Source organism: Rhynchophorus ferrugineus, unplaced genomic scaffold (assembly GCF_030347505.1).
Source record: "Rhynchophorus ferrugineus isolate W39M unplaced genomic scaffold, kcgeb_rfMv2 rfM3, whole genome shotgun sequence".
NCBI classification, from domain to species: Eukaryota; Metazoa; Arthropoda; class Insecta; order Coleoptera; family Curculionidae; genus Rhynchophorus; species Rhynchophorus ferrugineus.
In genome coordinates, this window is record NW_027472582.1 from 60,591,670 (window position 1) to 60,618,382 (window position 26,713).

General features: G+C 31.5%; 2 protein-coding genes and 1 long non-coding RNA gene across 11 annotated transcripts in view; 2 read left to right on the forward strand and 1 right to left on the reverse strand.

The window, feature by feature from the left end:
* The window catches only part of LOC143192972 (extended synaptotagmin-2), a 35,820-nt gene extending 27,357 nt beyond the window's left edge, over window positions 1-8,463 (forward strand). For all 3 annotated transcript variants that reach the window (XM_076398859.1, XM_076398861.1, XM_076398860.1), the window contains 3 exons: window positions 5,715-5,802; window positions 5,965-6,099; window positions 8,172-8,463. In XM_076398859.1, the coding sequence (XP_076254974.1) occupies window positions 5,715-5,802; window positions 5,965-6,099; window positions 8,172-8,255 (307 nt within the window). In that variant the 3' untranslated portion in view covers window positions 8,256-8,463. The remainder of the gene's footprint in view (window positions 1-5,714; window positions 5,803-5,964; window positions 6,100-8,171) is intronic.
* LOC143192978 (uncharacterized) overlaps window positions 1-12,120 on the reverse strand; it is a 27,617-nt gene extending 15,497 nt beyond the window's left edge. For all 3 annotated transcript variants that reach the window (XR_013004915.1, XR_013004916.1, XR_013004917.1), the window contains exons 1-2: window positions 11,991-12,120; window positions 11,781-11,937 (exon numbers count right to left, since the gene is read on the reverse strand). This is a non-coding gene — a long non-coding RNA (uncharacterized LOC143192978). The remainder of the gene's footprint in view (window positions 1-11,780; window positions 11,938-11,990) is intronic.
* The window catches only part of LOC143192971 (extended synaptotagmin-2), a 21,592-nt gene continuing 5,394 nt past the window's right edge, over window positions 10,516-26,713 (forward strand). For 2 of the 5 annotated variants that reach the window (XM_076398854.1, XM_076398858.1), the window contains exons 1-9: window positions 10,516-10,869; window positions 12,377-12,583; window positions 16,938-17,132; window positions 21,389-21,430; window positions 21,482-21,607; window positions 22,677-22,753; window positions 22,822-22,891; window positions 26,362-26,498; window positions 26,556-26,676. In XM_076398854.1, coding sequence (XP_076254969.1) covers window positions 12,383-12,583; window positions 16,938-17,132; window positions 21,389-21,430; window positions 21,482-21,607; window positions 22,677-22,753; window positions 22,822-22,891; window positions 26,362-26,498; window positions 26,556-26,676 — 969 coding nt within the window. In that variant the 5' untranslated portion in view covers window positions 10,516-10,869; window positions 12,377-12,382. Of the gene's footprint in view, window positions 10,870-11,233; window positions 11,433-12,376; window positions 12,584-16,937; window positions 17,133-21,388; window positions 21,431-21,481; window positions 21,608-22,676; window positions 22,754-22,821; window positions 22,892-26,361; window positions 26,499-26,555; window positions 26,677-26,713 lie in introns of those variants that run through there. The other 3 variants (XM_076398856.1, XM_076398853.1, XM_076398857.1) reach the window with 3 other exon arrangements.

Genomic DNA, 26,713 nt, shown 5'->3' on the forward strand with positions numbered 1-26,713 from the left:
TGTCGATGTATAGTTTTTATTTAAGGCATTTAAAAATATGTCTGAAGATACATTACCCTCTTCAGAGCTTAAGATCCATCCCTCTAAATTATTAGCCCTACCTTACTGCTTGAAATCAATCTATATAACTATAAGTTCATTTTATTTGTGATCACCATAGTGTTAAAATTATTTGAAATGAAAACGATGTTTTTCACAATTTATAATAACAGGATTCACTTTTAAATTACAAATCTGATCAATTGTATGATATATTGTTGTATGGATGTATGCCTTTATTTTTTGTTCAAAAATCTAATCTAAATAATATAATTAAAGAAATATACTGTTATCAAATATAATTTATTTTAACATTATAGTAGATCTAATGCATATATTATCGAAGGACTTAAAACTATAATTAAGTACACAGTTATAATAGTTTGCAGGTTTGGGTTGTGTTTGATTATATTTATATTGAACTCTTTTCCATGCCACCTATGAGTTAAAGTTCTAGGCGCGCTTTTTATGTAGTTGTATCCCCAGGAGGCCTAATCCACCCAATTAACAACTCATTTTAACAGCATATTTACCTTTTAGGATTAGTTCTTGTGTCCTTAACTTTTGTGGTCATAGCACTATTTTTATTATTTATTATCATCTTTCCATGAGTATATGGGTATATTGATCCGATTCTGAAATATCTATGTCTCATCTAAATACATAAATTGAAATAATAAGTTTTCTTTGATTTTATTATATGCTTTTAAATGTATTTTTTCAAAAGCAATCAAAATTATCAGACAGCATTGTACCTCTTTTTAACTAGAATAAAATGAAGAATTATTTCATACAAACGAATAATAATAATAATGGATGATGAAAAACTGGTATGAGGATATTTATAGTACATCTAATACATAAAGTATTTGTTACCAACGATATGTTCTATTTTGTAAATAGCCAATTGTATTTATAACTTCATAAAATATTTATGATTGGCGCACCCACATATAGTGATATTCGTCGATCATATAAGTAAAGCACTAAAAATATGTTTATAGTTAATAATAGAAGTCAGGTCGTAAATCTTATAAACAATCCAGCGTACCGTCAAGGTCGCACGTTTTATAAGAAATTTCATGTCAATATTATGATAAATGTTTTTCAGTATCTATTAGCGATCATTAATAGTGATTAAAAGCGAAACGTATAGCTGTAACGATCTATTTTTCTTATTTTCTATTTCTTATTATCCAGTTGTAGTTTGAATATTTTATAAACAATTAATAAACATATTGATTTTGGCTTACGTGTAATGGATATCAGTTGAGATTTATATTCTCTCCTCGGTTTATTTAATTTAAATATTGCTTAATTCAGTGAAAAGTTATATAATACTGTTGAAACTTTTTGGCAAACTTCATTGAAATCTTACATATCGGACTAATTTTTTTCATTAGGTTGGTAGAACCTTAATTATCGAGTTAAACTTTGAAATTATAACGTCAATTAATGTATAGTTGGGGTACAAATCCTAAGACCCAAATTACAATGCTTTGAACATGTCTGTTCAATAAACGGTGGACGAATTCTTCAAAATCTTCAGTGGCGAAATCAACATTTGATCAAAATGAAAGATCTAGCAGCTACTATCAAACATTTCTCCGAGTACTAACTATGAATTGATAGTGATGAGTAAGCGTTAATAATTTCGGTTACATTCTTCCAACAGCAGAGGTATATTTCAATACACGTAAAAAAAGCAAAAACTTAAATTAAATATTATTTTATATAAATACCCTTTTGTTCAAACATTCGAAATAATGAAAAAGTTTTAAAAGGATTATGATGCTTTGTCCGGAATAAATCTTTTTGATTAATATATATTTTTAAAGAAAGTAGAAAACGTGTGAATGATGATAACTATTCTCATTACATGTCAACATATACTAATGAAATATTTTTTAGTCAAACTTCACCAAGACCTTGTTCATCAGTAGAGAAACTATATTCTCCCACTATTAAATCAACACCAAGCGCATCATCACAACAACAAAAAAATCTGCTTACATCAGTAACCAGGCTGGATAATGTCGGATATCTTCTAAGATAGTCTCCAAGTTGGTTATTGGACTGTTGATAAGGTTAAAACCGATGACCGTGAATCAGAGTCCACGTCAAATAGAAGCTCTAGACATAACTAAAATGCTTGCACCAATAAACCACACAATATTAGTTTACAAAGGGCAATGCAAAATTACGTTTTATCGTATTTTAATAATATTTGGAAAATAACGAGGTATATCTTCACCATATCTTGTTTTATTAATTTGGTGACTTAATATATTGATGATGTAATTAAGAAAGACAGTAAAATTACTTTTTGAAATTGTATTTTAAGACTATTTATAGAATAAATAGAACTGGTGTAATTTTAGTTATATGTTAATTGGCTTTTAACCTATTACAAAAGAATATACATCTTTAATTTTTAGTTTGAAAACGTCAAATTAGTAACAACAAAACTATTAACGTATAAAAACAGTCAGAAAATTTCATGATTATTATTTATCATTTTATGTTTCCCAACATTATAAATAATGATAATGAGTAATGAAACATTTATAGTGGAAGAACACTATCAGTTAGTATAACACATAAATACTTTTTCGAATTGATATGATATATTCTATAAATTTCTAATTGGATTTATTACTCCATAAAGCATTTATGGTTAACGCTTCCATTTATAGTATTATTAGTTCATCGTGTAAGTAGAAATCCCAAAAATATATGTTATATATAGATAACAATATAAACGAGATTATAAAATTATGAACAATCATAATCACCTACCGCCAAGGTCTCACGTTTTATATAAAACATATCTTAATGTCAATATTATGATCGGATCTCAAATATTACTACCAATAAGTATTGCCAATTGATTAATAGTAAATTAAAATTATGTCTTTAACCTGGTTTGACTAATTTTTGACTATCATGATCTAATTTCCGTGTGTTCTTTTGTAAAATTTATTGATATAATCAATAATGATTCAGACTGATAAAATGATTTTAGTCGCATATCTGACTTGTTCTACTTACGCGTAAGGAGTGGGTTGATGCTATTAAAATTATATTTTATCCTTGTTAAAAAGAGAAATAATGCTGTCTGATACGTCGGAACATATAACCCAAACAATCTCTAAAATTGAATTTGTGTTGGAACTGGTAGACACTGTTGTCAAATGTGTACAAAATTCTTCAAAACATTAGTGATAGTAATTAGAGGTTACATTGCGACGTACTGACGTCATAAATGTTGATGACGTGCATTGGCTGTTTTGCTGGATAGACTATATATATAAGGAATGTAACTTCGTTTAAATGTCAACCAGTTGTTCCGATTCAGTCACATTTCGAGCATAAATTAAAACGCACATTGACACTTTACTCTTTTTTTCCTTTCCATTTTTTCCGAATTTCCGGTATCCTTAGCTGTCAGTTCAGTATATCAACGAACATATCTCTATACAATTCTGGCGCTGAACACTGATTTATTATTATTTTCATGAGCTGAAAGTTATATAATTTGAAAAAGCGTTTACAACTTATGTTTATAATATGATTAGTTCAGTAATTGTCTTTCCAACAGCCACGCATCAATCTTTTACACTCTCTGTCTAACTATTAGATTTATTTCTTGATGGCCATTGCCTAGTTCTACTTTCATGTCATTTCATTTCAGCATAAATATCCCTTTGTTCAATATCAATTTACAAATTAGTATTACTAAATTATAATATATTACTAATAATCCATATCTTACGCGCGAGTTTTCATATTGCCTCCTGTTTTCTCTATTAAATAATAAATAATTATATTATGTCAACAAAATAATTGAGTAATGCTATAAAATAGCGTAAAATTAATCTAAATAATATCATCTAACTATTACTTTCGTAAACAACAAAGCGTGTCACCTCAGTGAAGTGACAGCTAGGAGTACCGGAAATTTGGAAAAATTAGAACATGCGCAAATAGTGAATGACGTATTTGTCTGAAGGCTTTTACATTATGTTATTACGACTTAGTACCAAATTGGAATCATAACGATCCTTATCCTGATAACAAATTTTTATAATTTGTACGTGCTACTCATCTGCGTAATTTGTAATGGAGATTTGGCATCAGACTTTTTATAATAAACAATAGGTTAGCAGAAGCCACCAAAACAACACGGCTGCCTATCATTTACTGCCTGTCAATTCAACAATTATTATTCACAGTTTCGGATGATTCCTAATTGCAATAAAAACGATACGATACGCTACAAAACACTAGTTTTTTAGTAATCCTCCTTTTGCATAGTTTCTTTTTAACATTCTTCTTGCTTAATTCAATGAGAAATCATCGATTAGTATTACAAATTTATAGTAAACAAAAAACGGTTAATAACAAATTCGATTTGATAATACTAGAGAAATTAAAATTTTAAGCCTTAAGAGTCCTACTATTTTTTGATCGCAATAAGTGTGATTCGATTGCGAACTATTTCAGTGTTGTAGTTGGATTCCTTGCCTGGGGAAAATAAAGAGTTTTCTATGGCATATTATGACCGGCGATGAAAAGGGGGATATACTCCGCAAAAAGTTGTATGTTAGTTTAAAAGATTCATCTATATCGGAATATTCATGGCCATAAAGTCTTGGCACATGGTGAACTCTGGATTAGGTGAATTTTTCAATTGTATGTCATTTGTTTTTGTTCTACGTTTTGTTGATACGAGAGCTTTATTTTCTGTCTTTCAATTTTGCTTTGGACTTATTTATCTCTTTTCACATAGTTAAAATTACTGGTTGAAGAAGTAGGCAAATCATCCTGTCACACAAAACATAAAGGACTTGCGCAGCTGGCACATTTGCCAAAATTAATCCTAGATGACTCTATAGCCCCAAAATCTGAGTTTTTTCCTTCACGAAACACGAACCAGTCACAGAAACCAATGGTTAAGAATTCTAGATTAAGATTATTTTTTATTTTTTTATATGAAATTTGCTAACAATTAGATCATGCTCCTAAAATATAAAATATATTTACTTTAGATTTTGTTTTGTTTAGTTGTCACCGACGACTTTATCTTTAATTGAAGCACTTATAATGTTAAAAAAATCATTATCACAGTTATTAAAATGTTATAACAAAAATAATTTTGACAGGTGAAAAATATAATTGTTTAAAATTATCTATTACCGGCTTGGTTGGCGCAGTGGTAATTGCCACAGTACGGTCCTCCTGCTGTTGCAATAGTCGCTGGTTCGAATCCTACTTTGAAAGGTTGTAAATTTATGTTTGTGATTGTTTAATGTTTGTAATTCTCCTAGACAAGAGTGCAAAATCCGATAAGCAAAATGATCCCAGTCACGCCAGTAACCAGGCTGAGTAAGACCGAATGTCTTCTGGGATGAATTCTAATTTGGTCACTCGTAACAAACTGGTAACAAAGTCGTTGGTAAAAAGGAAACTTTAGAATATAAAAAAAATTTATTCGTCTAAACTGCTCTTTTAATAGTCCATAGTTTAAAAACATATATTTCATTTTTCTTAAATAATGTAGGTCTAACTTTCATACAATCTTGGACTATACATATATTTTTCTCTATGGGAAACAAAGAATTTAAATTTAAATCCTGAAAAATTCTTATTTCTTTATTTTCTTTTTGTTTCAGAGATTTACATTTTGATGAAACCAAAAGCATATACGTTAAACTATATCTTTTACCAGATAGACACAAAGATAACAAACGAAAAACGGAGGTATGTATTAAAACAATAGACCCTTTAGAAATCAAGTACTTCTATTTTCTAAGAAATGTACAAGAGAGATCAGTTTGTACTCTAAATTTTTGCCTTATTTAAAATAGTCTTACATAATTTTTAAAATAAATAGTTCAACAATAAGTATCAAAATGTTTTCAGGTTATAAGAACGGGAAAAGATCCTATTTTTGACGAAACCTTTGAATTCTTCATTTCCAACGATGAACTGAACAGAAAGCACTTGGAAGTATCAGTTTGTGAAGAAAAAATGCTTAAGAACGAAACGATTGAGAAAGTAAGTAAAATCTGTATGGTCCATAAATAATATTCCACTATTGATTCTTAATTCTTCTTAATTATATATTTGAAGATCACGTCGATTGCGATGACACTAAATTTGAAAAATTCTATAATAATTTATTAAGCCTATATATTAATTTTAAAGGATATATAATAGAAGGTGTTACTGTTTATTAAATCGCATCGAGTACATTTGTAACTAACTTCATGTTGAAACCTCACTGACAAGCATCACATATGATGAAAATATGTCATATCGTCGAAGTGTGAACAAACTTTTTTTCAGTGCGTTAAAAATACTTGAATTTGGTCCTAGTAAGTCACATATACAGGAAGTTTAACTTTATTATTTCAATTTTAAAGGTGAATGATCATCGAATGTGAGAAAGAGCGCTCGACCACATATTGCAAAACCGGTGAGAACATTTCACCGCCGTATTCTTCAGATCTTGCCCCTTCTGATGACTGCTTGTTCCGACATACGAGTTACGATATGTCTAAACCGTTCTTCATTTCTTATGAAGATGCCAAAAAATTTGATCGTGGATAGCCTCAAAGGATATATCATTCTTTCGAGATCGAATCTGTAAATTGCCTGAAAGATGGGAAAAAAATTGTGGCTATTGATGAACAATACCTTGAATTGTATTGTACATTGTACCGATTTTTTACAATAAAGCTTCAAATTAAAAAAAATCCTTTAAAATTAATATTAGAGGGCTAAGGAGATATAGTCTGTTCAAAGTTATTTTATACATATGTCATATAAATTTGTGACATCAAAATATGGCAATGTTGTCGCATCAACTCTGAGTTTTAGTTCTTTTTGGCTTTGACATCCAAAAAAATTCTAATCTAAAAAAATAATTGAACAAAAATATTATGAAATATAATTTATTTTAACATTATAGTACATCTAAAAACTACAGTTAATTGTACAGCCACAATAGTTTATAGGTTAGAGTTCTAACTTCTTATAACTATTACTTTCAAGAATTTTGCATACGTCTGACAACCAGACGATTTTGACAGGCTGACTCGTTTACGTTTTCGAACTAATTTGACAGTATTGTGTCTCTTTTTAACTAGAATAAAATGAGAAGGAAAATATTGTCTGATTCTAAAACAAATTTACAAATTGCGGCAAGCAATACATTAACCATCTTGACGTATGTATAAAAAACTTTGAATAGATTATTCTTAAATTACATTATTTCTCAAAGAATAAGGCTTAAGAATTATATTCATGCCAAAATGCTCACCGTTATCAGATGATGTCAATATACAATTAGCAAACAATCAAACGAGTGGGCGAGAAAGTATCAGAACGCTTTATTTTGCGAATTGTGAAATATAATGACTAAATATAATAAGTGTATAGTATGTATACAAGTTGATAATATGATTAAACAATCAAGAAATTTAGAAATTATCGAAAAGTTTGAATCTTAAGTTCCTTGCAAAAATGCCGATATATCTAATTATAAAAAGAAAGAACATCAAAAACCGTGTTTTTTTTTAGGAAATCGATATATTTTCCAGATCAAGGACCTTTTTTAACACATTTTTAAAACAACAATATACAGCATCCGTTACTAAACACTGACGTAATTTTCTCTGATTAGTGTTCAACTTATCATAGCGAACTGCTATATTTTGCGGTCATATTTTACCAAATAAATTATAAAAATTATCATTTATATGAAATACGTTAATCCGGTTTGATTCAATATACACAATATTTTTGTGATCGTTGCGTACGTCATCATTTTAATTTTCTCTTTTATATTATTAATATATAAATATATTACGGAATAATATTTAATAGTAGCATATCTCAGGTAACGAAAATAAAAATGAATTGAAAAGAATAATAAAGTCAAGAACAATAATTATAAAATATTTTAATTTTTATAGTCATTATAAAAATTTCGATATCAATAACATATAATCTTTGATAATATATCATCAAAATAATTTTGAATTTTAATTAATAAATAGTTTTATATACATTATTTATTTTTTGCTGTGAATTATACTAATTAGTCTATATTTTATTCATTTTAGGTTATAATTGATTTGGACAAATTGAGTCTAGTGCTATCCCATACGAAATTATTTAAACTGTACCATAAATCAGAGGATAATTAAGATAAAAATGTCTAATAATATATGTAAGTCAAACTAAACTTATTTCAGAACTGTATTTTAATTATAATTAAATATTTCCGTGTTATACGAACATGCCTCTCTGAAAAAATGTGTTCAATGCTGAACAATCCGTTATAATTGTAGCTTTTTTTAATTGTTTTTGTTTACTTTATAGCAACTTGTTAAATAAAAATTTTAAATAATTAAATTGTGTTTTTTTTTTGGTATTGGACATGATGGAATTATTCGATTATTTACAGTATAGAAAGTAAGATAATACATAGCATTTATTCGAAAGAGTGCACTCCAGAGATGGTCCCATTGGAACCAAGTTAAGATCTGATGGGGGAAAGCGGGGAATTGAGGGAATGCCCCAAGTATTCACATATTTTTTTATCTAAAATAATCAGATATTTGTGTATAATATTATTGCTGAGCTGATGTGTCGGAAAATCAGAAGCCATTCAGTTTGCTTGTTAAGCACTAACCATAGCATACAAGACATCGTAAGAACATACTAGACAACTGCTTCTATGGTGTAATGATTAGAGCGTTCTAATTCCTGGGAGGGTCAATAACTTTTTGATTTAGTTTAGTTAATAGAATATTTGTCAAATCACCTAGGCTAGGTAGCGGACCCCGGGGCCTGAAGCGTTCTTTATTTTCAATCATTGTTTCTTTATTCCTATTTTTCCTCATACGGTCTGCACCTTTACTTGGCCTACCCGTTATAATACTTAATATAATAACTGCATAATTTATTGAATAAATATCTAACACTAAAAAGATAAAAATTAAATATATTAACAAAAAAAACTGAACCGACTTAAAACCGAAATAAATAAGGAACTCACTAAAAAGTAAAATAATATCAAACTTATTTAACAGAAAAAAAATATTTCAAAATAAAATATGTACATAATAATCGTTATAATAACTAAATAAAAATAAACAAAACCTCATTTAACCTATCTACTACACGTATTTTATATTTTACTATGTATGTTGCACAATTTAGCTTAATACTGGCCTAAACCTATTTATCTTTTTACAATATTACTTTAGCTACTACCAAGTGATCAGTTTGAAGTCGGTACGACCAACAAATTAGATTTGTTGTGTTCTTAATTTAACTTTGTGTATATGTCACAAAATTATATTATTATTTTTGTATTGTTTGGGCTCCGCACCGACTGATAATTATATATATTCTGTGGTAGTAAAAAGGAAGAACAGGACATGGAAAACTAGTTTCAAAACAAGACTCTTTACAGGTTTTGGAGTAGAGAATGTTACATAGATTGATGACAGGTTGAATACTGCCTGGACCATTGACCATAATTCAATATAAATGGAGAAGAATCCTTGGAAGATGAGATCTTGTTTCATTTCTTCTGTTGGGATTCGTTCGATAATCCCTCTAATGACTGTACCGAAGTGTTTTTTTTCTCCAGTGATCTGTAACCAGTTGGTATCTGATCTTCTTGAATAGTTTTCCCTTTTTGTAGTTGGGAGTCTTCATATGTATAATTTGGGCTTTTCTTTTCTTTTTTTGTGCCGTTTTGTACATGGATAATGTCTCCGTGATGACGTCTTCATTCTGTTTATTTAGTCTATCAATTTTTGCGTCTAATTCATTGATTTCTTTTTTCAATATTTGATGAGCCAACTGTTTCGAATGCTTCGCCATTGTTCATTTGGGGACTTGTTTAATTTATTCTATTATAATAGTATAGCCAAAACAGTACTAAAGTACATTCTGAGAACAAACCAAAACCTGCTTTACTGCAGCTAATACGTAGATTACTTATAGAATATTTACTTCTTAAGTACAAATTTCGCTCCCCATATTTTTCTTCAATAAATTGACAAAATATACAATAAAATAAAATTGTTAATACAAATATAAAAAATTGCCTAAAAGGAATTTGATTTCGTTAAAAAAGATTGTTATAAACTATTTATGTTATAAGTTTTATATCGATAGATGGCGCTAGCCAGTAAATCGAATAATATGTATGAGTTGCATAAATACGATATAATATTATATACTAATATATTAAGGTATAAAGGTCTATATGTTGTATTTCATAATATTATTTTTCAAAAAAAAAATAGTTTTAACTAACATAATTTTAAAAATCATTGATTTTTGTTATCCACAAGGACTTTGAATTGATTCACGAGTCACTTGTAATTAAAGTATCGGCCCAGAGATGGCGCCGTTGCTTTGATGATTTGTTTATTAGTTGCATAACCTGAGTTGAATGGAATTGTAATTCATGAAATGTTTTAGTCTTGGAACAACCCTTGTAAAAAATTATGTTAATATTGTATTGTTTACAGTGAATGTTTTGTTATTATTGCCGTATTTTCAGGTTATAACTGATTCGAACAAATTTGCTCTAATACTCGTTCCAAAAATTTACTAATTCCATCTTACATCTGATGGTAAATAAAGATAAAAATGTATAAAGCTATATCAACATATTAAAATGATTGATTCAGATTTATATTATTAACCGTAAATAATGCACGTTAGTTAATTATTACTGAATGTGCCTATGTTACATGAGCTTTGTGTGAAAACGGTGATCCAGTTGAACAATATTTTGTAAGTGAAGCTTTATATTATTTTTGTTAATTAGGTGTCCTTTTTGTTTTGTTAGACCTCCTAAACTGAAGGATGAACATAAAATGTTGATATATCCGTTGTTATAAATATGTTTTATGACCATGAATTAATTTTCATTATTCGTATATAATAGTTAATATACATGAACAAATGTTAATTTGTATCTTTACCACCTGTTATATATAGGTATTACTCAAGTTAATAGAAAACGATTAGGGTTACCATAAGTGTCATTTAATTGTTTGTTACACCTTGAGCGATCGATGAAAACAGCATTGTGTTGTCTCTCTCGCTCCTTCGCCATTTCATCATGCGTCATTTTTCTAATCGCCGAAGGAATACATGTTACGTCATATTTATTTCCATTTGCGTTACGGCATGTCGATGGGAAAATGGTACGATTTCTACGCAGGCAGTTTGTTGTCGAATAGTTAAAATAAGAGGTTCAGAACGCGGCCTATTGTATTTAGTTTTAGTATAATTTTTGTACGAAAAATAAAAATAAAAATTAGCGATGTTCTAGACAAGGGTCAATAAACTAGGTCAGTAATCATTATTTATGTTCTCATTAAAATAACATAACACACCTTTTATTAAATGAAAGCCTACTGAATGATTTAATTTTTTTAATAATTTAAGTTTAATTTTCTATATTCGGTCATCAGTATCTCAACGTTTAATCATTATATTTAGTAACATGAAAGAAATAAATCAGCTGAATCTGATTGAGGCTTTTAAAAATTAATATAGGTAATAAATTAGATCACGCCTTTGGTACATTAATTTAGTTGCTGTGATAAGCTTGAAAATGTATGTATATGATTGTTTATAATTGAGAATGTCCATTAGACAACAGTGCCAAATCTGACAAGGAAAATAATCCTACTCACGCCATTAACCAGACTGAGAAAGACTGGATGTCTTCTGGGATGGTCTCTCCACTGGTCGCTCGCCAGTCAGTTGGTTTAATAACAAGTACCATTTTTCCGAACCCACGTCAAACTGTAGGTCTAATCCAGATAAATCCTGGTTGGTAAATAGGAGACCCTAAAATATAGCAGAACAATTTTTTTCAAGAATTAATTAGAATTTTTACTAACTTTGTTTTATCATTGAAAAATATATTTATGTAATGTTCAGTAATGTTAATTTAGTTATCAATTTTATAATATTAAAGAAAACTATTCTAAAGCTCTTTTAATTAACACCGTTTAAAATATGTGTTTCACTAGGTGGCATTATCACTAATCATTGATATTATATAACGCCTTTGTTACATCTTAGTTATAATGGCTTGCATTCAAACCACAACCTGCAAAAAAAAACATGTACGGGTCAAACAGATTTCTAGACAACCTTGACTTTGATTTTATACTAAATTAGCGTTAAAAAAATAACACGTTATTTTGTTATTAGTAAAACGTAGACTAATTGACTTTAAGACCTATGTCATTTAAATTAATAGGTGAATGATGATTATTTTTAGTTATCTATGGACGGAAAAGAAATTCAAAACGCAATGGAAAATAAACCAGTCGACGAGCAGACGCCTGCAGACTCGGTCGATGCCGACAGCTTCACAGAAAACCAGCAGTCGGATGTATCTGATGATAGTGATGATGATAGTCCAATTATTGTGAAACGAAAACCAGAAAACATGCATGTGAAAATAGCTGTGATATTATTCAAACGGGTGAGTGCTTATTACATGTGTTCTTTACACATAGACAGGATCGATAAAATGAAAAACATATGCCTAGTTATCTGCTATATTAAAACATATATTACGAATCTATAGTATTCAATTTAATATTTGGCCAGCGAAAAAAACTCAATAGTAAATCTTAACATTATGTTTTAAATAAATTCATGGTAACTGATAGAAAACGTTTAAAATAACTATAAATAGTTGTAAATAAACTCATGTAAATGGAACAAAATATATCGAGTTATATAACGGGACCATTTTTATAATATTAAAATTAATATAGGTGTGACAGAAAATTATTATTAATATATTATATCAAAAGACAACAAAATAAATACAAACTTTTAAAGCTCGATAGTGGGCTACCTAAATCCATAAAACAAGAATATATTATGAATATTTATCATGTTAAAATTATTATATCGTAAAAATACCGAATAATTTTACATTAATGATACTGTCATTTGTATTTAATACAAATTGTTGTTTGACAACAACTTCATGAATGAAATGATGCCATGAAAAAAAAAAACCTCGTTAGATTTAAAAATGTTAATTTGACCAAAAAGTTAACGATAGTTAAGCTTATGTTAAAAATAAAAATCTTGAATAAATGCCGTAATAAAAACATAGTACTGAATTGTTAAAGGACAAAATTTAATATGTTAAAATGGTCAACAAACTAAACAGACTAGCCGCTCCCAATAAATTTTCATCGATATCAGGGTGGGGTATCTCTTGGTTTTTGTTTAGATAAATTTAGATAATTACACCCTTAACTATTTAAGGGAGCATCAACTTCCGATTATTTGCGGAAGCAATTTCAATTAACTCGTTGTTGATCCATAATATAAATAGATCGATGGATATTTTTATTAAATGCACCAAATGTCTGTGGATTATTGGAGTTATATCGATCGCTAAAACTACTATTCAAACCAAAGTTGACTCAGGTCAAAAACTTCTAACAGAGGTCACAAAAATAACTTAGTAGGGCTCTTCAATACTCCAATGAGTAAGCATGGCGATGAAATGAGTGTAAGTTCGACAACGCAAATAAATGCACTGAATTTTTCAATACTTGCTCTTAGTCTAACTTATTAAAAGATCTTCAAGACAAAAATGAGCTTCATTCAATAATATAGGCACATGGCAATTGTTCATATTTTTTAAATTAATTACATCTCACATTAGATGTGCTTAGTATAATCTTAATTTGCAAATTAATTTATTCTGTCTATTCTTATTTATTCTTATCTGTGGTACTAGTATTAATACACAACCAAGGCGAGTACTGGATTATTAAAAACTAAGCCACTTAAGCTAAAGTTAAGAATACACTTATACCCTAAACAAGTTTGTGTTATATCTTCTGATTTCCTGCCTGTTGTCCAGTAGCTGTATTGCTTCCACGTTGCTGTGATTTAGCAACTTTATATTCGTGTATCCATTTGATTTAGAGGTCATCGTGCAGCTCTTCGTTTGTTACGTAGCGATAAGCATTGGTAATTGATCCTGGAACTTTGTTTTGGGTGCATTGATTATAGAGCAGATTTAGGAGTGGCTCCGGTTTAAGTCTTGAGAGTGCGCCTTGAACAATTTGTTCATTTTGTAGATTAATCCCAAATACCATACCTGGTCAAAAACTTCTGAGACACTCAGGAATATTGCAGGACAGTATTTCTTTTTTTCGAATGCCTTTTTAACAACCGCTGTTACTCTGTACACTTGGTCGATTGTCAAGTGGTGATTTCGAAATCCAAACTGGAAATCTGGTAATTCACTAAATGGTTTGATATGTTTTAACAGCAGTTTGTGAAATAATTTTGATATCGCAGGTAGCAGCGAAATAGGCCTGTAATATTCAACTTATTCTGCCGGTTTGTCAGGTTTTTTTTAAGCAAAATTATTCGAATAACCTCAACACATACTGGAACATGCTTCAATTTCAAATAGGCATTGAATATATATGTCAACATGATCAATGCTTTTCGTGGCAAATTGTTCATAATGGCGCTATATTTTTTATTTGTTAACTTAGACATACTAGTGTCCAAAGTGACTTTATTTATCAAGACTTTTCTTAGAATTCAACACAATTATTTCAGCAGTTTTACAATGTTTGAATCCCATCATTATAGTGTTTTTTCACAAACCCTGCAAAATACCATTCTATGGCATTTGTTACCTCTTTGCCTGATCAGAAAGTTAAAAGACGTTAATTTTTACAAATAAGTTGCTTGTTAGAACAATGCATGCTCTAGTTCATAGATTTTAGAAACATTTTTTGAACTATGTGAACAGCTGCGTTATCAAGATAAAAAAAATTTCTTCTATTATTTTCCTCTTTTACACTTATTTTTAAATCGGATTAAATATAAATAGAGTTAAATTCAACAAAATACTGCTTTGGTGGTGACATCCGAAGAAGAAACCGAATGGCTAGGTTCACACTATTCCTAGCGAACTCTGTGCACTATTTCTTTTTTTGCAAATGTGTAGAGTAGTGTTATCAATTGTGAAACCACTGGCTCAAATGGCTGGCTGTTTGACTTGTTTGAATTTATGTTAACTGTGTTTTCATTATTACGCTTAGTGGTTCAATAATCTGGTCAGTGGTCAGTAAGTATATCTTATGATAACTATTATATACATGACATGTAGAAAACCACTTCATGAAGTGATTTTTTATTTCTTCTAAATCTTATACTAAATCATACCCTAAAGTTAATATATAAATGTTTTGGTCTAGGCTTTTTGGTACGCACTAATACTTTTTCGAAGTGTCATCAAAGAAAACGCAGTTTTATTTGTTCAAAATTGGCTCCATTCATTAACGTAATCTCCATCAAGAGTCACACAGTCATCCCAGCGCTGCTCTTGCAATACCACTTTTGTAGAATGATTTATATTTTTCCTTAAAATAGGTCTGTCACCTTTTGGTGTCCACTCAGATGACGATCGTTTTGATTCGGAGTGAAGTTTCATCCATTGTCACGTATCGATGCAGCAATTCCGATTTGTTACGTTTAAGCATGGCACCCATTTTGCAACAGAGCTTTCTTATAGTGAAATGTTCATGTAGTGTAAAACCAACACTTTCTTTTAATATCTTCACGATGTTAGCTAACTCACGCAACTTGACTTTTCGATTATTTGGAAGTTCACTGCGTTTTGCATTATCGGTGTCTCTACGACTACGTTTGAAGTCAGCAAACCAACGTTTTATTGTTGTTTCTGATGGAGCGAAGTACTTATAACATTTTTTTAGCCATTGCTTCGATTGAATGGTATTTTTCCTATCAAGAAGCAGTGTAAAATTAAAACAACCATTTGTTTTTGATCCATTGTTTTGAAAATAACAAAAGTAGTGTCACTCTTAGTATAATAACTCCCAAATGTATGAGTAGAATATCATACTTTTTTGAAATTTGAATTTAACTGCTATCTTTTGAAGGTTAGTATTAACTGAAAAGGCGGTGAATGCAAAAAAAACTAGAACAGGACTTTTCAACCCATGTGTTAATCCAACTTTAAGTTATAATTAATAATTATAATAATAATTTAATTTATATGCGTGCGAAGATATCTATAATCCACCGCCTGAGGGATTTGCCAATTATTTATATTCACTAGTGGGCATGTTGTTTTAGGCAAAGTAGAAGTTTCATTTGCTTTGATTCCCTATATTTTCTGCCACAGTTGTAGTTTATTAAGGTGAATTCGGAGGTTCTTAGATGCTGTTATTGGATATTCGTATAATGAGACTGCCATGTCGTCTATACGTACTGCCACATTAGGGATTTCTCTGAATTGTTAAATACAAATTAAACACTAAAAACATTAGTTTAGGCAAATAGCAATCTCTATTTTTCCTAATGGACAGCTTGAAATCGTATATCTCTAGTGATACTTATTGAATAAAGCCATGATATAGCAAGTTTGAAAGGTAACATACCATAGAAAATTACCTCTTAGTGGTTTAAAGCCGCTTTCAAAAGACTTATGAAAACTACCTTGGATTAGTTTTTCGCGCATAAATATCTGAAGTCTTACAGTGACCGAATAGCGATTTTACCAGAAAAGAGACGACGAAAATGGCCATTGATTCATCATTGAATTATGTTTGAAATGTATCCAAATCTATTTAAAATTTGCTTTAAAAAACAAGAAAAAGATTTTCTGAACTCATTATTTTATATATGATATAAATTTTAGTATATTGAATTATATTTTTTCTATACTCAATATTTTCAAATAATTATAAATATAATGACAGTTGTACATTAGTAGTTATCTTGATATTTGTTATAGTATTATGTCTTTTTACTCCTTTTAGATATCCCTACTTCTTCTTGGTTACCTAGTATGTTATTGCAGCATTTCAATCATATTGCCTCTTATAGCAATATGCTCGTTGGTGTGGTATGAAAACTGGAAGTCTGAGAGTGGTGAGAGAATCCAAAAAAAGATACAAGCCAGTAAAATGACGAAAAGCGATGTACTAAACATTGTAAAGGAGTTGCCATCATGGGTAAGTTAAGCAAATACTAACTCATAGTAAATATATTTTGAAGCATTTAAGAAAAATCACCTAACTGGTATGAAGTACTTTTGCATTTATGTTTTAATACGAATTAATAATCATTATTCACAAGCCTAACACATATAGATAGCGCTACTTTTATTGCATATACCGCTTTTCCAGTTAGTACTAATCTTCAAAACAGAGCTGTTAAAAAAATTTCATGATATTATACTCATAAGTTTGTGAGTCATTATGCTAAGAGAGACACTACTTTTATTATTTTCAAAAGGATGGATGAAAAATAATTTAGTGTTTTAATTTTACACCGCTTCTTGATGGGAAAAATACCTTTCAATAGAAGCAATAGCTTGAAAAGTGTTATAAGGACTCCTCACCATCAGAAACAACAATAAAACATTGGTTGCTGACTTCAAAGGTGATCGCAGAGACATCGATGATGCAGAACGCAGCGGACGTCTAAATCTGGTGGTAATACCAGAAAACATCAAAAAAATTCACAAAATCGTTTTGAATGATCGAAAAGTGAGGTTGCATGAGTTAGACAACATCGCAAAGATATTAATAGAACGTGTTAATTTTATATTGAATGAGCATTTTACTATGAGAAAGCTCTGTTCAAAATGGGTGCCGCGTTTGCTCACTGTTGACCAAAAATAAGAACGTGTTGATGATTCTGAGCTGTGTTTGGTCATGTGTAAACGTAACAAACCGGAATTTTTGCACTGATATATGACAATGGATAATATATGGATCCATCACTTCACTCCGGAATCAAAACGATCATCATCTGAGTGGACAGCAACTGGTGACAGGCCTGTTTTGAGGCAAAACAGACCTAAATTGGCAACTAAAAACATCGATTAAACTTTCCTCTGTTAGGTTCGTTAAAGTTGCAGGTCTAAGATAATATTCTACTAATCAAGACATAACAATCTGGCATATATAGTATAAGGTTATTACTGAGACCCTTAACTTGAAACTAAATGGATGGGATGTTCTTAGACAGGCCTAAGAAATGCGTTGTTGTTCCAAAGTGGAATTAAAATATTACCAAAAAAGTCGAAACATTTTTTTGCTAATAACATTTAACAATAATATTTTATAAATTTGTTTAATATCACAATGAAGCTTACAATTAAATTAGCTCTCTATTATTATTATCAAGCTATATATGTTATAAACAACTTGAGCAATAAATATTAAATATTTAAAAATTAACTGTTTGAGTTAATTCATTCTTCTAAAAAACGACTGTTATTGAATTCGTTGTATTTGGCATCAAAGATGTAAATAAAGACTCTCTATTAACAAGGTATACATGTTATATAGTAAGTTGAACAATAAATATTCAATAATATAAAATAAACTATTTAACTCAATTCATTGTTATAACAAAATCCATTGTTATTGGAACCGTTGTATTTTAGCATCCAATGTACTTTTTCACTTTTTAACGGTGTCTAAATTTTTTTCCGACCTATTAAAAAAATATGTTATTTTTAAAACAGCTATCTAGACATATTATTGGACACAGTAACATGGATACAGTAACATGGCAAATATAGATCATAAAAATTTTCTCTATAAAATTATTTCGATACATTGTTTAGTGCAATAATTTTTTAAAATTTTTTATTGTAAGTAAATAATGAATTGAATATTTGAGTTGATATGATTGAAATGGTGCGATGGATAGAGATGTAGAATAGCTCATTCGTAAGTCGGTAACATCTATGACTTCTCAAAGAATGATACCACATAGAGATACAGGGAAAGTAATGAAATTAAAGTCAATGTCTGAGAAGCTTTAATTCCAAAGGTAACACCGCTACATATATTTTTATTTCATATTACACGAAATATGTTTAATACAATCTTAAATAACAAATTAAGTTATTACTATTGATCTGTTGTGCTTGGATCAATATGCAAGAAAACTGAGTGAGGGATAATGTATATTTTTCCAAAATTAAAATTAAATTTTATGACTGACACTAAAGTTAAGCGTAAACACTTATACACTATACAAGTTGGTGAACCTTGATTCGCTTCAATCTTCCGACTTCTTTCGTGTTGTTCAGTAGCCAGCTTATTGCTTCCACATTACTATGAATTAGTAACCACGTTTCATGTTTTAAGGCAAAATCTTGGATAACTTCGTAAATCAATTTGAGTTCGAGGTCATCGTTTAGTTTCTCGTTGGTTACGTAGCGATAAGCATTGGCAATCTTAAAATTTTGTTTTGCGTGCGTTAGTAATCCAACTAGTAGTTAGTTTGATGTTTTAGTGCAACTCCATTGTCTCCAACCAACCTCTTTGATTTTGTGTTAAGTTGGGATTATCTTCCGACTAATCAGCAGTGCTCTTTGAATATGAGTCTGATGATGATTTGACTTGATCTGCTCTATTTTTCGTCTAACGTGATATTTCCAACTCAATATACCATCGAGATGGATGCCGAGGTATTTCGGTGATTTTTCTTGAGGAATTGGACATTCGCTATGGAGTATAATTAATTTTTTGTCATTTCGCTGCACGGCAAAATCAACATGGATAGAGTTGGAACTATCAAGTTGTATTTGCCTTATACATTTCGCATCTTGTTGACTATCACTTGTACTTTTTTTGAATAATGTGGATAATGGAGGTAACAGGTCAATTGAAAAGTTCCCGGCCTACCATAATAAAACACATTCTTTTGGCAAAATTAGTTTTTTTTATTCAACATAATTGCCTTCAAGGTTGCTACACTGATTATAGCGACCCTCCAACTTTTCAATACCATTTTTATAGTATGATTTGTCCTTTACTTCAAAATAAGCCTCAGTTTCGTTAATCGCCTCTTCATTCGAGGAAATTGTTTTTCCAGTGAGCATTCTTTTGAAATATGAGAACAGGAAATAGTCGCTGAGGGCCAGATCTGGAGAATATGGTGAATGAGAAAGCAACTCGAAGCCCAAATAGTCAACGAAAATTATTCAATGCGCATCCCAAAATACAGACCACATAACCTTGCCAGCCGACTGTAGCATTTTCCAGGCTTTGGAGCGGGTTTATCGTGTGCAGTCCACTCGGATGACTGTCGATTGGACTTCGGAGTGAAATGATGTCGCCATGTTTTATCCATTGTCACGTATCGACGCAAAAACTCGGGTTTATTATGCTTGATCATCTTTAAACACTGCTCTGAATCATCAACGTTGTTTTTATCAAAAGTGAGCGCGCGGTCATTTTGCACAGAGCTTTCTTATACCCAAATATTCGTGAATGAGATGATGTGCACATTCAGTTGATATGTTTAGAGTGTCTGGTATTTCATTCAATTTCAATTAAGGTCACTCAAAATCATTTTGTGGATTTTTTTAAATGTTTTCGTCGGTAATAACCTCTTTTGGGCGTCCACTACATTCACCGTGTCAAACTAAGCATACCAATCCTTGATGGTTGATTTTCTTGGGGCAGTGTCTGGAAACTTGGCATTAAGCCAATTTTTTGTTTCAACTGTATTTTTTCCTTCAAAAAGCAATATTTTATCAACACGTGCAATTCCTTTTTATCAATTTTTTCACAATAACAAAAGTTGTTTCACTCAAAATGCTATAATTCACAAACTAATGTTCCGACAGTTGTCAAATTTATACACGCATCTTTTGAGGGTTAGGGCTAACTAAAAACATATCGATTTAATTCTAGTAACCCCATTTATGTGTCAGCCGGAGCTTTTCAATTGACCTGTTAAGAGCGAGATAGGACTGTAAGAGTTGACTGGTTCTGCTGGTTAGTTAGGTTTTTATTATGCATAATTATTTGTGCTATTTTAAAACATGTAAATAATCCAAATGTAAATATCAACACTATGTGCATTATTATTATTATTATTATTATTGACTGTGCATCAACATGATAATTGTTTTGAGTGGCTTGTTCTTTCAATAATGCATCTCTTTAAGATTGAGAAGGTCCGTGATTTCCAGAGGGTTCTTTTACAGCAGATCGAATTTGTTCTATAAGATTTCGGGTTTGTTACTTAAGATCATTTATAGTTTTAAGTATTATGTTACTCTGTTAAAATTTCCTTCATTATAAACCTGAACTAACTACCAATACTAATCCAGTAGTCTTATACCAATCAATTGCCAGCCTTATCGAAATTATTATACCACTTCTAAAAAGACTGCTTTTACAAATATTCACCTTAATTTCATAAACTAAAATGATATGCAATAGTAAACAATTTTTAGGTAACTTTTCCAGATAAAGAAAAAGCTGAATGGTTAAATGAGGTAAGTAGGTAATTTAAAAGTCGATTACATCAATTAGGATGGTGTTTTCAGATTATCGCGCAGTTGTGGCCAAGTTTGAATTGTTATATTATAAAGTATTGCAGAGGAAAACTTCAAACGAAAATCAAGAAAAAATTCGAAAGCTTTAGGTTCGAGGAACTGGATTTTGGAAATCAGGTACTATTTTGTTATAATAATATATCTAATTTTGTTAGTTTTCATGATATATCTATATAGATGATGGGGTTTTTAAGAACGAAAATGTCCCCATATTGGCTATTTTGTTGCAATATTATATTAAATGAATAATATAATATTTAAAAGATGTAGTAAAAAGAAATTGATTGTTTTTGTATGAAGTCAAATATTCGCCATTTTGTTTGATAACTTATTGCCGTTTGAATGTAATTTCTCTTGGCCCTATTTAAAAAAACTGGAACAATGGTTTTTTACAAGCCTGTCTTGCAGAGAATTTTTCACCGGCAAAATATTTGCTATGGGAAGGAGTACCACCTGGTAATCACATGATTTAGACTACAATAAGGTAGGGGTGGCGAGTTGGCACTACCACTGCCCAATATATATGTGCTGATGTTGTCACAAGTGATCCATTTTTCATCATCATCATCATCAGTCACCATCGATTCGGTTGCGATTCAGCAGGTGGAAATTCGGCTCATTGGTAACTTATATGGTATCCACAGCTTCTTTGTGTATTCAGTCAGTTCACGCTCTTTGGAACACCAAACTCTTTTTTATGTAATCTATAACTTTTTACTAATGGAAACAGTGTTTTTGAACATGATTTTATCCACATTTTCGCCAATTGACTTTTTAAAATATGGTGCACCTTTGCCATCTAAATGAACGAAACCAAAACTCTCCTTGATTTATCTTACGCAGGTACAGTATCATAAAACTATTCCTATTTCCAATTGCCTGATTTACGTTTTTACCTTTATCAAAGAAAAACACTGTAAAATATAGCATATTTCCTCCTTACTTGGTGTCCATCTTTGACGTGAGTTCAAACAAAACCATTCACAATCTGCCAAATTAGTTATTTAAGTACAAAACGTCAAGCTGCAATATCATCTAGTGCAAACCAGTCAGACTTTATATAATAATAATTTATCAACGCCATTTCTTGGAAAAATAATGTTTTTTTTTAATAAACCGATATTTAAAAAAAAATATTAAAACAAAGATGAATTTTAAAGAAGTAAAATTATGTTTAATTTTTCAGCCACCGAAAATTGATGGAATCAAAGTATATAACAAATCAATCTCTAAAGATGCTATTATTATAGATTTCGAAGTTTTGTAAGTACTAATCAGTTGGTTATTTATATTATAAACCGCGGTTATTTTTTCATTATTTATATTTTTAGTTATGATGGAGATTGCGATATAAACTTTTCGATGTCAGGAACGCAAATTGGTAGAATAAAGGACTTCCAAGTACGTATTTAATACAAGGGGTGGACAAAATAATATAATAATAATTTATTAATATGGTTTTGAGCCACCATTTGCATTTAAAATAGTTGCAATTCTTTGCGAAATAAATTCATAGAGAGTCTGAATAGTTTCATTCAGAAACATTCGCCATTTGCTTCAATGATTTTGGAGATGGAAATTAATTACCTGCTCTAAAATTCCCCATAACGTTTCAATTATGTTGAGGTCAGACGATTGTTCTGGTCAGGGAAGATGTTTCTGATATTCGTTAAATCAAGACTGAACCTTTTTAGGTGTGCATATTTTCCTTGACGGTAGGAAACAGCCAGTCCGGATCAAAGGCTTGTTTTTTTTGTTCTGGCCTACAACCAAGCGATGGAATCCATGACGCATACCCAATCGCGGAGATTTGCTCTGGAGTGACAAGTTGGGCCGGGTTATATGGGACTGCCTCTGGACTTACCAATACAGTAAACCGAAACCGCCTCATAGCTCACCCCTGTAGGTTTAGTGAAAATAACTGATTCGCAGTCTTGAGTTAACACACGATTAAGTGCTATCGGATGGGGGCAATAGTTATGACTGCAGCTACGGATGAGGTCGTTGTAGTATGGAAAAAAAAGGAAGATTAACGGTGACGCGCTAAGAACCGCTTAGGCGGTGACATTTGGGAATAAGTGAGTTGGTGAGCCAGGGCGATCACTTACAGAAAATCCTATGTGTCAGTGAACGCGAGCATTGGGAAGTTGAAGGCCGGTGTAGTGGCAGGAGTAGGAGTTTAGGTTGGAACAGGCTGGCTGGAAATTTAGGATGGAGGCGTTGATCGAGGAGAAGTTCACGTACATCGTCAATGGAGAGTGATTCTCAGATGCTTCTTATAATTACTCACAATGCTCTCTCCTCCAGATTTCAGGAGTACTAAGGATAATTCCTTTCTTAGAGCAGGGTACTGAGTTTTCGGTAGTCATCGCTTGTGTGGACGAATAAGACGATGCACTCCTTTTGGGTTCGGGTGTCTTTCTGATTTGGATTGATTGTGCCTTGGAGATTATAAGGAGCTCCATGACGGATCACTATAACAGGTCAATTGAAAAGTCCCCGGCATGACACAGATGGCGCTACCAGAATTAAATCTATATTTTTTTAGATAGCGCTAACCCTCGAGAGATGTGAATTATAGCATTTTGTGTGAAGCAACTTTTGTTAAAAAAGTGGATAAAAAGGAATTTCGCATGTTGTTAAAATATTGATTTTTGAAAGGAAAAATACAGTTGAAGCAAAAACTTGGCTTGATGCCGAGTTTCCGGACACTGCCGCAGGAAAATCAACCATCAAGGATGAGAAAGGTCTGTGCAAAGTGGGTACCGCGCAAACTCACTTTTGACCAAAAAGTGGGAAAACGCAACAGTCGGCTGGCGTCTGTATTTTGGGATGGGCATGGAATAATTTTCATTGACTTGAAAAAGAAATGACCATCAACAGCGACTATTACATAGCGTTTGAAGGACAAAATCGCCGAAAAACGGTCGCATTTGAAGAAAAAGAATGTGCTGCTTCACCAAGACAATGCACCGTGTCACAAGTCAGTGAAAACGATGGCTAAAAATTCATGAATTGGGTTTTGAATGGTTTCCTCATCCACCGTATTCTCTAGATCTGGCCCCCTATTTCCTATTCTAAGATCTCAAAAGAACGCTCGCTAGGAAGAAATTTTCGTCGAATGAAGAGGTGATCACCGAAATTTGGGCCTATTTTGAAACAAAGGACAAATCGTACTTCAAAAATGGTATCGAAAAGTTGAAAGGTCGCTCTAATCAGTGTATCACCCTAGAAGGGAATTATGTTGAATAAAAAAAAATAATTTTGCCAAAAAAAATTTTCTACTATGGTAGGCCGGGAACTGTTCAATTGACATGTTAGCTGGAATTTTTTCTTTTGATGGTGTTTGGGAAATAATGGCGAAGGTGGTGGCACTCTGTTGGCTGTGGAAGTTAAAGGTTTGTTAGCAGTCTCGCTACTTACCTGCGCCGGCTGGGCTGGTCTAGTAGTGATTTGTTTAGGTGGTGGCTGTGGGACCTTCCTGACAACCGGCTTAGTTTGTACTGGTCTGACGGCGAATTTAGATATAGAAAGGCCGTATGTTAGCCTTAGGTCCTGATTGGCTGGATTGAGTGGCCGGTCTGGCAGTCGGCTTTGGGGCTGGTTTGGAAACAGCTACCTGTTTCGCCTTGTTGGCGGCCTTCGTTAGTTGGGTTGGTTGATGTGGGGTGATAGGGTTCTCTTCCTATTTCTCACCACTATGAAACCGTTGCAGTTTGAATCGGAATTGCAGGGGTTGAGATAGTTTCTGGACCGTGAGATTCTTTTTTGCCTTTAGGTGGTTGAAGTTTTAGAACTTTCATTTAATTTTTTAGGTCGAACACTTGTTGTTTGGCCTCTGCTAGCTGTAAAATGTTCTTCCAATTGTTTTTGAGTTTGGGTTAGGTCTGTTCCAGGGTCTGCGTCTTGTCGAGAGCACATCTCTAGTTTCTAACGAAAAACATAACAGGGTCTTTATCCAAAAACTCTTGCAGTTTCGCATCTTCAAAATTTTAGGTCTACCAGAACGTTTTTGTCTTGCATATCGAAATCAGTCTTGAATTTTCGAAACCACACCTCATATAATGTCATATAATGTAAGTTCATGCCAGTAAACAATGACTTTCAGTGGTATTCTTCTTCTGATCAAATAAGAAAAGTAATGCGTGTCTCAAATGCACGTTTCCAGGTACGAAACTTGACATTTTTAAAGGGGTAAAAATATATGATTGTATTACTTTCGCAAAATATATAAATTGAAGTTTGATATCAGTAAAATAAAATGAGATATATTTCAAATCATAACATTACACACTTAAGACTAACGACAGCTGTTAGAAAAACCGGTAATAAATGTCCGGTATATCTGGTACGATTTATGATATTTGCACCATTTCTTTGGCAGCTTAGCCCTAAATGAATGTTAGCTTTGTGGAGATCTGCCCGTATCGTTTTTGTCGAAACAGTAATATTCAAGTGGGCGTTGAGTTCTGCTGTCATTTCTACTACGGCAGTTTTATGTTATCTGGTCACAATTATTTTTAATATTCGTCGGTCTCTGTCAGTTAACTTTGGGTCTCGCCCATTGTTCCTCTTTGCCAATGTTTTACACTGTTTTGTGTATGCTTTCATAACCATAGATACTATCGTCGATAAACCCACACATTTCACTGATGGCTTGTTTTAGTCGTCGCAAAACAAAGTTCCAATGAAATTTAACCTACAAGACTTGCTATGGAAACTGAGCAATGTATACCCGTCGTATAATATACACGAAAGTAGTGTTGCCAACATACAATAATATGTACTATATAGCGTGATATTCTTATTATTTTGTCTATCCCCTGCATCTATTTTTTCCTAAATAATTATAAAAATAAAACACATTTTAGATGGGCGTCGAAATAAGAGTTATTCTGAAACCTATTCTTTACAAACTACCGATCGTCGGCGGAATGCAGATGTTTTTCTTGAACATACCCGACATACATTTCGAATTAGAGGGTATCACAAGCATCCCTGGGTTTAGGTGAGGATTAGTTATTGTTATCATTATCACAAGAAACATATTTTTGTTCCTGTTCAGTTATTTCGCAAGACAAAAGATAGAAGAATTAATTAATAAAAAACTAGTTTTCCCCAACAAGATAACGAAGAGGTTTTCGAAATCAGTTGATGCTGTTGAGCTAAAATCGATCGAGGCTGAAGTAAGTAACGTTTATTTATCAGACCATATTAAATATT